The sequence below is a fragment of the Cyclopterus lumpus genome, chromosome 25, assembly GCF_009769545.1.
Source record: "Cyclopterus lumpus isolate fCycLum1 chromosome 25, fCycLum1.pri, whole genome shotgun sequence".
Lineage (NCBI taxonomy): Eukaryota > Metazoa > Chordata > Actinopteri > Perciformes > Cyclopteridae > Cyclopterus > Cyclopterus lumpus.
The window spans coordinates 11,018,236-11,033,132 of NC_046990.1; the positions used below are offsets into that span (position 1 = coordinate 11,018,236).

Genomic DNA, 14,897 nt, shown 5'->3' on the forward strand with positions numbered 1-14,897 from the left:
CCATATTACTTCATCAGATTGATGGTCGCCATTTCACTTCGAGTCTATGCATACAACATATTTTTTAAGTAATCCATGCAGCAATTCTGATTTATTAGGACAGATATTACACCCAGTGTTTGATAAAAAGAATCACTATTCATGATCGAATGCTGCGTATCCCTTTAGCTCCAGGACAGTTTGTCGCTGGTTCGAATCCATCGAGGACGGCGCCAGAAGCCGCTCGCCAAGCGGGTCCCGCTTCGCTTTGAGCCCCCGCGGAGCCGCGAGCCGGACAGCCCGGAGTTGGATGTCAACGTTATTAACCGGCGCAGTGGGGCTCGAGCAGCCATCTAGCGGGCTACTGGGCTTTGTTCTCACCCGCGTTAACAGAGAGGGCGGCTCATGTTCAGATGAGCGATGGGAGGTGGGCAGAGGGTCGGGGGGGGGGGGGGGGGGGGGGGGGGCTTTGACGCGACCGTTATGTCCAAACATCTTCCTGGGAGGAATTGGAGAAAAAAAAAAAATCAAGAGTCCCCGCTGTCGCAAAACAAGCGCCCTGGGAGCGCCGCACGCCACGGGGCTCAAAGCCCTCCGACTCCTCAATGACCAGAAGACTGCAGAGCGCAGTGTCTCTCTCTCTCTCTCTCTCTCACATCGCCCAGTCTCCCCTGGAAGAGGCTACGCTAATTAGCCAGGCTCTAATGAGACAGAATGGCACTGATCTGGTCCGCCGCTGCGCCACCAGGGGGGGCGGGGAGGAGGAAGGGGGGGGGGGGGGGGGGGGGGGCTGGTGCAGTAGGAGGGAGGTTGGTGTATGCCATCTGTCACCCTGCACCCGCCTGGCACCGCAGTCCCCGGAGTGGAGGGTAGGGGGTGGTGAGAGGGGAGGGAGGGGTGAGTGCCTTGTTGGTCTGGAGAGGGGGTGGGGGTGGGGTGGGGGGGCACTGATACGAGTAGGAAGGGAGGGTGACAGAATAACGCTTCCTTCATGTTTGGAAAATGACTAATTTCCTGTTCGGGGTTGAATCCCATTAGTGGTCGTACATGTTTTATGGGGGCTTGAACGCTTTAATCTCCGATATTTAGCACATGACCCGCCCAACCAGACCAGGCCAACACACACACACACACACACGCGCACACACACACACGCACACACACTCACACTCACACATCGTTCGGCTCCATCCAATGGCTGCGTAACAAGAGGGGCAGATGGCTGACCTTTCGGGTGTCTGTTTCTGGGTTGTGACCGCTCAGAGGTTTGTCTGTTACTGAGAAGCCACTCGGTGTTGGAAGTCTTTTGCATGAAGAGTTGTTTGCAAATGTTTTTAAATGACATCATAGACGCCTCGCGCCATCAGGAACTGTGTTTGCTCCACTTTTCACAAGTTGTACTTTGGCAGGGCGGCCATCAAGACGTCTTCTTCTTCTTCTTCTTCTACTTCTTTTGTTTGTAGATTAACAGTTCCCCACACCTCTCTCTCTCCCTCAAATTAGGCAGATCAGAGCGAGCATATCGCAACCCCCCCCCCCGAGGGATCCAAAAGGGCCGTGCCTGTTTATTAATTGATTTATTTATTTATCTCATGCGCCTGCTTGGTTATTAGGTTGCCATGGGAAACAGGCTAGGCCAGATCCTCTCTATTATTAAAGACACAATTTCTTGAACTGGAGACCCAGCTGTCTGAATAATTAATTTAGCGAATGAATTATCTTGCAAACGGTAAGTCTTCCCCCTCCCTCTGAAATGAGCCTTTCCTTTATTGTTTAATGGACAGTGGAATTCCCACCAGCCTGTTTTTCTCTCCGCTGCCCTCCTCCTCTCAGCAGAGGCCCCGGGGTCTCACTGAGCATGCTCAGAGCACTTTGTGTCCCTCCTGCCATCTCTCTCACTTATGCCTTACATGCCACCTCTCACCCCATCTGTCTCCAATTGCGCAACCCACTCCTCCTCGGGGGGGGGGTCCAAACTAGGCATCTTCCCCCCCCGACTGTCAGCACTCCAAATGTGTCTCTTCGTCACCCCTAATGCGTTATTATAAGACGAATGTTTTCTGCCGTGGAGCAGGTGTTAGCCCGTTAACTGAGTTAGCACGTTGCTAATAGTCCACTAGCCCCTTTCTGCTGGTCGCTCTCGAGGCCTAGCCTCGCTCAACCTACTAGCCACGTGCCGAACTTTACTAGTCCCCAGCCTTCGGCCGCTTGTTAGCAAGCGCTCCCTAAGTCCCAGTGACAGGAGCAGCATTCTGCTAGCTCTTTCTTTCTCTCCCACTGCCTCCACTCCCCCTGACAGACCACACAGGGCTTGTTCTGAGGCCCATTCTCGCTAATCTGATCAGGCAGGCAAATACGCCGGGAAAAGGGCTTTAATGATCCCCCTAATTACCTCAAGTCAATACCAACTGTATTATTAGACTCGGGGAAAATATTCCATTAGGGTGCCCCCCGTGGGAGTCCCCCCTGTGCGCGCCGGTGTCACGCGCCGCGCGCCCCCTGCGCTTGTAATTAATTTTATTTACACACTCAGGAATGCACAAGGTCGCACCTGCAGCCCGGAGCCGCCCGCCACGGCCCGCCTAATCAGATCTGTCATAATTATCATTCTGCATGCTTCTGACACACGCCGGGAAATATTTCAATTTAACTACAGCCACTGGCTCCGGCAGATGCAGCCTGAGAGAGAGAGAGAGAGAGAGAGGTGGGAGGAGAGAGAGAGAGAGATTACAGGAGTGGGTTTGATGGAGTCCAGGGGAATTGCATGGGGAGATATTAGGACCTATCCAAGTGCTCATGCTGGTGCTTGTGAGCATTAGTGTCTCCTCATCTCTCTGAGCGGAGACCTTCACCATCCCCGTCGCTCCGTCTTCGTCATCTAGAAGGAGGACGTACAAGTTGCCTTTTCAGCCACTTACACAGAGACGTTTGATTTGGTGTTTACTTTGCTGCCACACAAAAACTCAAATAGTTCACTCGCGGCTTCTATTCCAGAAGATTAGTTGGGTTTCATTAGTATATGAAGCAAACTTGTAAGCCAATTAAGAACACGTATTTAGCTGACACAGACAATTTGCAGGTTCTCTGCTATTTCAATCCCTAATTCAATAAGATCACTCATGATTTATCAGCTTAATTATGCTTTGATATTAGCAATTAAACCAAGCTTTGAATTAAATCTCAATCAAGCCCCTTATAATTGATGGAATCAGACTGCATGTAGGTGCTTTCTGTGTTTGTAATGTTGTCTGCCGTTGTTGTTGTTCATCTCCAGCGTGTTTGTTGTCGTCTGTGCGTTCGTCCTCCGTCTGCCTGCATTGAACAGAGAAGAAGAAGAAGAAGGTTTGTGGTGTTTGAACGTTCAGTGTAGCTGAGCAGACATCAGCCGGATGAACTGGATTACGCTGCAAACACGGACTGCAGCATCATCGCTGGCTTCTATAGATTCAAATGAAAAGATGTTCTCTTGTCTCTTGAGCAAGGCACCATTGTTACCATGTTCTGTGTGTGTGTGTGAAGAACTTTGCTGAAAAAGAACAAAACGTACAGCTAGAAAGAGGAAGAAAAAAAGGGAAAACGCTGCAACCACACAGATGTTTAATGTGCTCCATTTTAGATGGACTGGTCATTTGCCTTTGGTTATTCTTTATGCTCCATCTGCCTCTATTTGGTTGCAGGAAACCAACCCCCCCCACCACACACACACACACACACACACACACTTTATTGGTTCGGCAGCCGTGACGTGAGCTGCCGCACAGAACTGGTCGGTATTGTTTGTGTGGGAGCGCTGACACAGAGACGGCCGTTTCCTGCACAGTCACGCCTCGCCTCCACAATGCGCGCCGCGTTAGCCGCCAGTCTGTTATTGTTGTCGACTCGCTTATTGTATCTGGTGAGGTCGCGACCCCTCTTCGGAGAAAAACGCTCGCCGTTTGGCGAAGACTTCTCGAATAGAGATTAATGGTTTGGCATAATTTTTGTCCTAAAGCTCAGCCACTCACAAAAGAGGATGGCGACACAATCTGGCAACCAGAATCTGGGAAGCAAGAGTCAAAATCAAGAGGATTTAATAATAAAAGAAATGTACATTATTTTCTTTTTCAAAGCAAGTTTTCAAATGGTTTAAAAATCTTCAAAAGCTTTCTTTCGGATAAAAAATAATTAAAAAAAGCAGCTGTAGAAAATGTCATCATCCATTACTGCGGTCACACATCCAAACATCCGCAGGGCATGTCGGTCATTTCAGTTTTCGCCATCTTCTTTGGGAGTGTGACTCCTTTATGAATACTCAAAGCGTGTGAATTAGAGTCAGATGGCGAAGTTATGAAAACTAATTCAGAGGTAAACAAAGCAATAGAATCAATATATATATATATATATATATATATAGTATATACTATAATAGTTTTCCCCCTATTAAAACCTTTTCTGAGAGTTCGTCCCGTAACCACAAGGTCCCCGCTCTGCCCATAGTTGCGTGTCGAAGTGTCCTTGAGCAAGGCACTGAACCAGGTTTGAGTGCTTTCAAAGCGGGCATGAGCTGGTACTTGGAGAGGGGGATTTCACTAACCCCCACTGCAGCCCACTGCTCCTTAATAACTAATGCAGGGAAGAATTTACCCACGAGGATAAAGAGAAGTGTAAATTTCTTTTTTTTTTTTCTTCCTTATGAATTCCCAGAAGTGAGACTACGTCCAGACGGCTTTATGAATAGAAAAAGTGTCGCTGCGATAATCTTGATGTCAAACCATCAATTCAACCCTCACACTAGAAGCATTGATGGACCACAGACCATGAACTTGGAATAACGCGCCATTAAAAAGGACTCAATGGACCTTTTTCTTTTGGGAGTTTGGGCCTTTTGTCACCTGACCCCGTTATCGAATGAAACACACGGCACTTCAGTGGACTGTAGGCTGTTGTTATTAGTTCCCTCCGATGCTGCCGGCTCAATTCGCTGTGAATTATTGCTTATTGTTGCAGGAGATCCGCATATGTCGGAGCATCGGGGAGGTTTTCCACACTCGGCGTCAGCAGATGGGCGTCCACCGCGGCCTAATGCCGCCGTTGGTGTTTTACAGCGCGCGTTAGCTTGCGGGCTGAACGTGCAGTTGGGCTATCGGCGGCGTGCTATCGGCGGCGTGCTATCGGCGGCGTGCTATCGGCGGCGTGCTATCGGCAGCGTGCTATCGGACAGCGTGCTATCGGACAGCGTGCTATCGGCGGCGTGCTATCGGCGGCGTGCTATCGGCAGCGTGCTATCGGCAGCGTGCTATCGGCAGCGTGCTATCGGCAGCGTGCTATCGGACAGCGTGCTATCGGACAGCGTGCTATCGGCGGCGTGCTATCGGCGGCGTGCTATCGGCAGCGTGGTATCGGCAGCGTGGTATCGGCAGCGTGCTATCGGCAGCGTGCTATCGGCAGCGTGCTATCGGCAGCGTGGTATCGGCAGCTGCTATCGGCAGCGTGGTATCGGCAGCGTGGTATCGGCAGCGTGGTATCGGCAGCGTGCTATCGGCGGCGTTTATCTGCACGCCGTCGTCTGGCGGCGCTTGGCCTCTGCCAGCTTCAAGGAGGAGGAGACACAATAACGCATTGTCTTCTCCTCCTTTTAGCCGCCTCCCTTGTTCACACACAGAAGAGGTTTGTCTGCTGCCCTCCGACCCGCAATCATGTCTTCATTCATTTTGTTGTCGTTGTGTTCTTCCTTCTTCTTCTTTGTCATCTGATCCGATTTTTTTTTCCATATACATATGATGCAAAATCCAAACGGTGCTCGGTACACACTGTCTGCTTCTGGGGTTGAAACCGCGGCAGCTAACTGAGGCACGATTTGTGGTCACGCAGTAATCCGAGGAAGGAGGGGAAAAATAAACTCAAATGGCAAATTGATGGACATCTGTTGGCTTATTTTATTTATTTATTTTGCAGTGGCCGAGGTCAGCCTGATGGGGCTGATAACAAGCAAATGAGATTAGAGGGAAGGTGTTGGCCAGGCCGTGTGACAGGCCCCTCTGCCTGCCTGCCTGTCTCTCTGCCTGTCTGTCTGCCTGCCTGCCTGTCGCTCATCCCTGAGCTCCCATGTTGGCTGTGTTTGCAGCGGTCGTTCGCTGGCTGGACGGGTCGGGCGGTGAATGCCGTGCTGTTCTCTGACAGAAGAGGCCTATGCGCTTATTGGCAGCTCGTGACTGCAGCACACACACACACACACACACACACACACACACACACACACACGCATGCAGTGACGCACTGCATTGCCGGCTGAATCTCACACATGAATTCAACTATTGTGTTTGGGGAAGGGAAATATATATATATACAAATATATTTTTTTTGCTATTTATACCGGGACCATACAATGGCCCGCTGAAGAGTTTATTACCTTTTTAATTTGGCACCTTGTGACCCCGGAGGCCCCATTAGCCTCCGGTCAGATCTGCGGCCGCTGTAAAACAAGGAAAGGCCAGCGGTTCTCGATTGCCAGTCCCGTTGTTGGAAACTAATTAATAATTAAGGGACAATGACCTAGAGGCAGCGGATTATTGTGCAATATTGTCGCAGGTGTGTGCCAACACGGCAAGATAATCCTTTGCCCGTCGGTGCTTATTGCTCCGGTGAACCCGTGTGCAGCATCTGTGAGTTTCGTATTTAGCATCAAAACAAGCTGGAGCTCACGGCTGGCTGATCCAGGGTCTGTCGAAGGCTGGTTTCCTTCACAAGGTCGCTCCAAGAGATCTTAAGTAGCTTGAACCAGTCGCTGTTTTTTAAGGGTTGACAGTTCAGTGTATTTAAGTGGTTACGGTGAGACACTCTCTTCCTCTCTGGCTGTCTACCGTCAGTCCTATCTGTGTGAAACAGAACCCGTTAGCGCTGCGTGCGGGTTCTGCTGTGAGTGGTACTCATCGGTCCGTCACCGGCGTTCTGGCGAGCGTCACCTGTCGGCTTCCCGGCGCGATGAAGTCGGCAGTGGGAGTCCCTGTGTTGGCCGACAGCCTCTCCTGAACTACCTGTTCTATTTATTCATAGAGAGCCCTTAATGATCTTCAACAGCACACAGAGCGGCGGATTGAAGAGCCCCGGCTTTTGTTTTGTTTAACGTTGGAACACTTTAGCAGCAAGTTCCACGATCCAGTGGAGAGGCTCCGACAAGCCGCATTAAATAATAACGGGGGGGGGTGAAGCCCGGGTGATTTAGCCGTTCTCCAGCTAGAGACCTGACGTGTAGGATAATAATCACGCCACGTAAGGATGAAGTTTTATGCCGTTCACAATATGCCAGTTGTTCTTTTTCTTCTTTTAAAGTTCACTGACAACGAGGGAGTCTCTCTCTCTCTCTCTCTCTTTATCTCCCCCCCCCCCCCCCCCCCCCCCCCCCGCTGCCTGGCCTGTGGAAGCGATGCAATTAGACAAACACAAACAAAGCTCTTGAAACCGCCATGGAAACTGCTGACTGTCCACAGCGCCGCTGACTGCTGTTCGACGATCACATGAAGAAGAAGAAGAAGAAGAAGAAGAACTTTATGTCAAATGTCGGTGTGTTCGACTCATTCGCACTAATAAACTGTCCGTACTTTATTTCATCAAATGGACTTCCTGGCATTGAACAGGAGTTCACGTCGTGCCTTTGTTTGATTGGCTCTGCTACTTTGGGTTTAATCCTGCTGGTTTTGGGAGTGTTTGAGTTGGATTACTCCGTCGTTGGGCCGGGGTGCAGTTTCTCTGGCTTTGACAAGATGGTGTGTGGTGGTTTGTGTGCGTCTGTTTGCGGGCCGTGTGTGTGTGTGTGTGTGTGTGTGTGTGTACCGAATCAGCTGAAACCACAGACAGCCCAACTGGAGCGCCGTCCAAATCCCTCTGCATGCAAATTAAAAACGCAACAATAAACGTGGCAAAGGAACAAGGTGGGCATGCAGGCTTTATGGCCCCCTCTGCCCCTCTCTCTCTCTTTATGTCTCCCCCTCGCTCCCCCTCTCTTTCTCCCCCATCTTCTCTTCCTCCAAGCCCCCCCCCCTCCTGGGTTTGATGTGGCTTATGGGAGGAGTTGGAACAGGGGACAACCAAACTGCTGAGTTATCTCTTGCATGCAGTGTGGCGGCGCAGCTCTGCCCTCTGTGTGTGTGTGTGTGTGTGTGTGTGTGTGTGTGTGTGTGTGTGTGTGTGTGTGTGTGTGTGTGTGCGGACCAGCAGCGCGGTGTAATCCTGTGGAAATGAAAGGTGCTGCCGCGCACTGGCCGGGAGATTACAGCGCCGCTCTGTCACGGCGCCAGGACAGACTACCCGGCTGAGCGAGTAGCCCTCCGTCACACACACACACACACACACACACACACACCTCAATGCTTCACTTTGACGCTGTGCTTCCTCCTCGCTTCCCCGGCCGTCCCTCCTCCTTCATCCACTTCTGTCCCTTTACAGCTCTCTTGTAGCTTCACCCCTCCTCCTCCGCCTCTACCTCCTCTTCGCTCTCCCACACAGCACTACAGTGTGTTATTTCCCTTCACACACACACACACACACACACACACACACACACTGCTCCGCTCTGCTGAGGTTTAGGTCATCACGTCTGAGGCTGTGAGACCACGTCACCCGAGTCCTGCTGAGCCCTTCTGTCCGTACAGTCGTGAATCCTCAGATTGTCACTCGAGCTCGGTGAACACACACACACACACACACACACACACACACACACACACCAAACCACCAGTCACACTCCAGTCCGACTTTTAGATAAAACACGAACGCACCCTCAAGTACGGAGATGAACGAATGTCGAACACTATAAGCTCAAAGGGTCACTTGTCATTTTATAACAAGCTTTTATTCTCTCAAGTGATTGTTTATAAAATATCAATCAAATATCGTGAAAAGTCCAAAAAACAAACTGTTTAGTTAACCTGAGACAACAAGGGTTTAAAAATATACTGAAATGATCGAGACGAGGATCAAAATGATCTCCTGAATCGTTTCTGCTCGTATTAATATATAGTAAATATATCGAGTCCCCCGTACGAGCCGCTCACTCGTCAAGGTCGTGGAGGTCAGACTGGGGTCCAATGGAGCCGTTCTCCTTGTGGTGTCTTTCATGGCCCTCTGCTGGAGCCTTTTAAAACACGGGAGTCCCTCCCCCTCCTCTCTGGGTGCGAGTGGGCGTTGCTCCTCGAGATGGAGCGTTGCTCCTCGAGATGGCGCGTTGCTTGAAGCGTTGCTCCCCGAGATGAAGCGTTGCTCCTCGAGATGGAGCGTTGCTCCTCGAGATGGCGCGTTGCTTGAAGCGTTGCTCCCCGAGATGAAGCGTTGCTCCTCGAGATGGAGCGTTGCTCCCCGAGATGGAGCGTTGCTCCCCGAGATGAAGCGTTGCTCCTCGAGATGGAGCGTTGCTCCCCGAGATGAAGCGTTGCTCCCCGAGATGGAGCGTTGCTCCCCGAGATGGAGCGTTGCTCCCCGAGATGGAGCGTTGCTCCTCGAGATGGAGCGTTGCTCCCCGAGATGAAGCGTTGCTCCCCGAGATGAAGCGTTGCTCCCCGAGATGGAGCGTTGCTCCCCGAGATGGAGCGTTGCTCCCCGAGATGGAGCGTTGCTCCCCGAGATGGAGCGTTGCTCCCCGAGATGAAGCGTTGCTCCCCGAGATGGAGCGTTGCTCCCCGAGATGGAGCGTTGCTCCCCGAGATGAAGCGTTGCTTGAAGCGTTGCTCCTCGAGATGAAGCGTTGCTCCCCGAGATGAAGCGTTGCTTGAAGCGTTGCTCCCCGAGATGAAGCGTTGCTCCCCGAGATGAAGCGTTGCTCCTCGAGATGACGCGTTGCTCCCCGAGATGACGCGTTGCTCCTCGAGATGAAGCGTTGCTCCCTCGAGTTGAAGCGTTGCTCCCTCGCCGCGTCGCTCGACCTTGAATGATTCACATCTGCAGCTCCTGAGCTGCGATAGCATATTTAATAATACATTCTTTTGCTGACCCTCCCCCTCTCTCTCTCTCTCTCTCTCTCTCTCTCGCCCCCCAGGGCTGGCTCTGCGAGCTGCTGCGTTGGAAGGAGGACCCGTCTCCGGAGAACCGCACGCTCTGGGAGAACCTCTCCATGATCCGCCGCTTCCTGAGCCTCTGCCAGGTGGAACGCGACGCCATCTACGAGCAGGAGAGCAGCGCCGGGCAGCAGCACCACAGCGAGCGGCCGACGCACCTGATGCACATGTCCGCCGAGCAGCCGCAGGTGAGCCTGACTGCGCGCGTGTGTGTGTGTGTGTGTGTGTGGGTTGAACGGTCGAAATAATAAAGTACAATCAAAGTGTTTTTTATTAAAAGTCTGAGCCGCAGCGTTATTTGGTTACTCGGAGCCCTGGCCGGTGTTTCACAAAGGCGTCCGTTCAAATAAGGTAATAGGATTTATTGAACAAATCGGTTTCAGCAGCAGATATGGAACGAGGGAGTTTTACTTTGCATGCAAACAGAAGATTGATGAAATAGGATTATTTCTGATTTAATGGTGCGGGTTTCCACCGTCCTCGAGAGACTCGTGTTTGGATATTTGGTGCCTCTCCTTCACTAACGCGGCGCGTTAGCCAAATTAGCTCCCATTCCGCTCAACAAGAAACTATCATAGCTCCGTTTATCGGGGCGGTAGAATCACATCTTTGGGTGCATTTAAGCAGCTGGCGAATGAAAGAGCACCCGTTCCGCAGGGTCACCGGGGCCCACGAGTGGCCCACTCGCTCCCTCTCCAACCACACAATGAGGCTTTTTTTTTTTTTTTTTACGAGCAGCGCGTCACGTGTTTACAATCGCGTGAGTCCGGCGGCGCGGCGAACGCCATCGATAGCGTTCTCGACACTGCGGCAAATCAGCCGGACCATCGCGGACGTGAATTGTGCACAGAGATCTTGTTTATCGCTGCCTGGCAATAGAGAACGATAAGCAGCAGAGGCTATAATAGAGAGGCCAGTTTCCCACTGAGTGTGTCCCCCGAGTGTGTGTGTGTGTGTGTGTGTGTGCAACAATGAGACACACAATGTCCCACCACCAAAAGAAAAGAGGGTGAAAAAAATAAAATCGTATCTGCAGAACTGATTGCATTCAATGAGATATTTCGTGGAAAAGTGCCCGTTCTGTATTCTTTACTCAGCGGGGCCCGTTTTCCCTCACAACTCAATTGATTTGAATGAAAGGCCTTATTAAGGCGCCGATAAGTGTTCCCTGATAACATCCCCGGCTCCTTTCTCTTGCCTCTGCAGGCTCAGTCGCTGCAGCAGCAGCAGCATCAGCATCAGCAGCCCTCCCTGTCCCTCCAGCACCCCTCCCAGCCCTTTTTGTCCCAGCAGCCCTTGCAGCATCTGCAGCCCTGCACCGGCCCCCGCCTGCCGCCTCGCCAGCCCTCCACCGCCTCCCCGGCGGAGACGGAGGACGAGGGCGGCCGCGGGGGGAGCATCAAGCCCCGCCCCTGCGGAGGAAAGATCTCCCTGGAGGCTCTGGGCATCCTGCAGAGCTTCATCCAGGACGTGGGCCTGTACCCGGACGAGGAGGCCATCCACACCCTGTCGGCCCAGCTGGACCTGCCCAAGCTCACCATCATCAAGTTCTTCCAGAACCAGCGCTTCTACATCAACCACCCGGCCAAGGCGCCCAAGGAGCCCGGCAACAACAACAACAACAACAACAACAGCAGCAGCACCACCACCAACACCAGCAGCAGCAGCAGCCCGGCCTTCGAGGAGGAGCTGACGGACTTCAGGGAGAGCGGAGAGCTGCTGACGGAGCTGGACGACAGCACGCAGACCAACAGCACCATCTTCTCCATCAAGATCGAGGAGCAGCTGGCCCGCGGCGCGGAGGCCCGGTCGGAGCGCGAGGTCAAGGAGTAGGAGGCTCCTCCCCTTCCGCCGCGTGCCGAGAGCTCCTCGCAGACGCTGAGCGGAGAAGTCGTGTTTTTAGCCGCACGAGGAGCGCCTCGAAATATAAATCCGCTGCAGACGGTTCACACACTGGAAAGCCCATTTCAGACTCGAGTACTACTTTTTTTGGGGGGGGGGGGGATTTTGTAAAACTTGTATTATTCACTGTAAAGACTGATGCGTTCGTTTAAATAAATCAGCACAAAAAATTATTCTAAGTATGTTGCCGTGGATATTTGCTGACTGCACTCTATGTCTGTTGTTTTACACTGACTTACTTTATCTTTTTGAGCTACTGACTATATTTAAAAAGAAAAGAGAAAAAAAAAAGAAAAGAAAAAGCCCCCCCCCCCCCTGGACTTTGATAGGTGTTTACGTATGTGATGTTTAACTGGATTAAAAAAATAAATACTGATAATAACGAATGAAATCGAGGACCAAGCGGTTGACGAGTTATTCTTTTGAGGATCACCCGCCTCAGTCTTTACATATTATTTGTTAGGGAGGAAATATAAATATATATATATAGACATTATATTGTAAGTGTAAAAAAAAAAGAAAGAAAAAGGAAAAAGAAAAAGATACAGTCTTAAAGAAACTATGCCAACAAATGCCTTGTACTATACGGCACTGCCGATGTTAGATTATTTTGCAAAACCTTTGTCACTGTAACTCAGCCACACAGTTAGAAATGTGAATTACACCCACGTTTATGTTGTCCGACATTATTTATTTGCAGTTCATGCAGTGTTTATTAATATTATTATTATTTTTTTTTAAATGTATGTACGGCTTAATCTTTTTTTTTTTTTTATTCCACACTTTTTTTTCTTCCTTTTTTATTTATAAATGTGATTTTTTCGATGGGCAGTAAAAACAAAAAGTGTCTTAAACGTTTTAAATGGAGAAATGTGCTTTAAAAAGGTTGCCTATAAAAAGTGCTGTATGTTGAGCAACTCATTGCTACAAGCTTCACAATTTAATGTTGTATGCAATTTTTACTATCATGCAAATAAGCTTAGGTAAGATGACTAACCTATAGAACACCTTAGAGAGAAAAACATATGCAATCTGTGTGGAAATCGATGTCTGCGATGTGTCTTCCTTTGGTTCACGATCCAATTCAAAAAAAGCTATTCCTGTATAAATATTCTGTATAAAAGTGTTTCTTTTTTTATCAGTTTATTTCAATGAACACCGGTTATTTTGTTACGACTGTTTTATAAGTGTTCCTCGGTTCCTTTCTGCAGAAATGCTCTAACTAGAAGTGGTGATTGATTGTTAAATACACAATTAAACTGTTTGTATTGTTCCACATTTCTTGGCGTTAACTTGACCGGACTGGGTGGGATCTTTTCTTCTTCTTCTTCTTCTTCCTCTTCTTCTTCTTTTTTTTTTTCTCCTCCTCCTCTGCGGACAAAAGATGAATTGTTTTTAAATCCACTGCTCAGAGAAATCGTCTCCGGCCGCTGACGTGACTGAACACCTGATATTTGTAATAACTGTAAATATCACACCTTATGAATCGTTGATTGTTTATTAATGTAAATATATTTGAAGTGTGTGCGAGGGAGCGGCGCTCTCAGACGCCACTGTACCTGGGCTCCTCCACTTCCACCGAGTGCACCTGACGCACCTGTGAGAATCTGAAATAAAGGAAAACGGAGGCGTGAACACTGATGGCCACGGCTCGCCTGGGGGGGGGGGGGGGGGGGGGGGTGAAGATAGAGAAGCCGCACAGGTGTCCTGACCTCGGCGTCTGCCCCTTTAGGACATTACCCCTCACCTGTGACCCCCCCCCCCCCTCACCTGTGACCGACCCTGAGCGATGTTGGCCGGCGAACCCCTTGATGTTCTGCTCTTTTCTTTTTTCTGTTTTTCATGAATAAAAAAATTAAAAAAGCCAGAGTGTAACATTGTGTGTGTGTGTGTGTGTGTGTGTGTGTGTGTGTGTGTGTGTTCAGAAGGTAAAGAAGCCACTGACAAACAAACAGGAAGTCCTCCTCCTCGTCATCACGTTCTCATTCACCTCACACAACACCTGTATTCCCCTCACCTGTATTCCCCTCACCCTGGGGGGGGGGGGGGCACCCTGTGGGGGGGGGGCACCTGGGTGATTGCTCACCGACTGACTGTCAGCGGCCTCCATTCGGCTGCTCGCCGGCTCCACTGCATCAAACACACTTCAAAAGACTTTTTCCCCCAGATGTCAAAATAGAAATCATAATTACGACAAAGAATGGCGACTGATGAATCGCAGACTTTTTAATTAGCTACACAAGATTCAAGTTTCCCAGAAAGCGTTCATAGACGACGCAAGAAGAGAAAAAACGACATCGACATCTTCTCGAGATATTTGTAGAAATTCGTAATGTCGCAATAAATAATAATAGATGCCTCGTTTTAGTAAAATATATATCATTCAGCAACACTAAAATATAAAAATGTAATGATATCAAATTGTGTACATTAACAAAATAGTCCTTACAGTAAGAAAAGTAAAAACTGACAAATGAGTGGTGCACTTGTTTTTTTAAATATATAATAAAAATAGAATAGAAATAATAATAGTTATTCCGATAATTTGCATTGGTGTTTTATTTTAATTTTTCTTTTATTTGCACCTTTCTTCTCCCCCGTTGCCTGGATGCACGTCTGCAGGATGGACACACACTTAAAGGACAGACACTTAAAGAACACACACTTAATGAGCGCACACTTCACGCTCCACTCGACCCCCCCCCCCCCCCCCCAGAGGAGTCACGAAGATGTCAATCAACGTTTACATTAACACTTCAGATGACTTGAGGGAATACTGGAGAAATACAGCAGTTTGGGCTTCATGAGACCAGATTTCAAGTGAGCATCACATTGTGTGTGTGTGTGTGTGAGTGTGTGTGTGTGTGTGTTTTATTCCCAGCCTGTGTTGTACATCACTTAACAACCCAGAATTAAACTTTAAAAACATGCTAGAAGAGTTTCACAGTTGTACATTTGTTTATTTTCCTTTTTATTCTTACCCTGGAGGGT

The 14,897-nt window shown here is 49.6% G+C and overlaps 1 protein-coding gene across 8 annotated transcripts in view; it reads left to right on the plus strand.

Annotated features, from left to right (window-relative positions):
- The window catches only part of LOC117728186 (DNA-binding protein SATB1), a 49,401-nt gene extending 36,222 nt beyond the window's left edge, over positions 1 to 13,179 (plus strand). For all 8 annotated transcript variants that reach the window (XM_034528970.1, XM_034528975.1, XM_034528976.1 and 5 more), the window contains exons 12-13: positions 9,986 to 10,192; positions 11,211 to 13,179. In XM_034528970.1, the coding sequence (XP_034384861.1) occupies positions 9,986 to 10,192; positions 11,211 to 11,837 (834 nt within the window). In that variant the 3' untranslated portion in view covers positions 11,838 to 13,179. The remainder of the gene's footprint in view (positions 1 to 9,985; positions 10,193 to 11,210) is intronic.
- Positions 13,180 to 14,897: the final 1,718 nt, after the last annotated feature.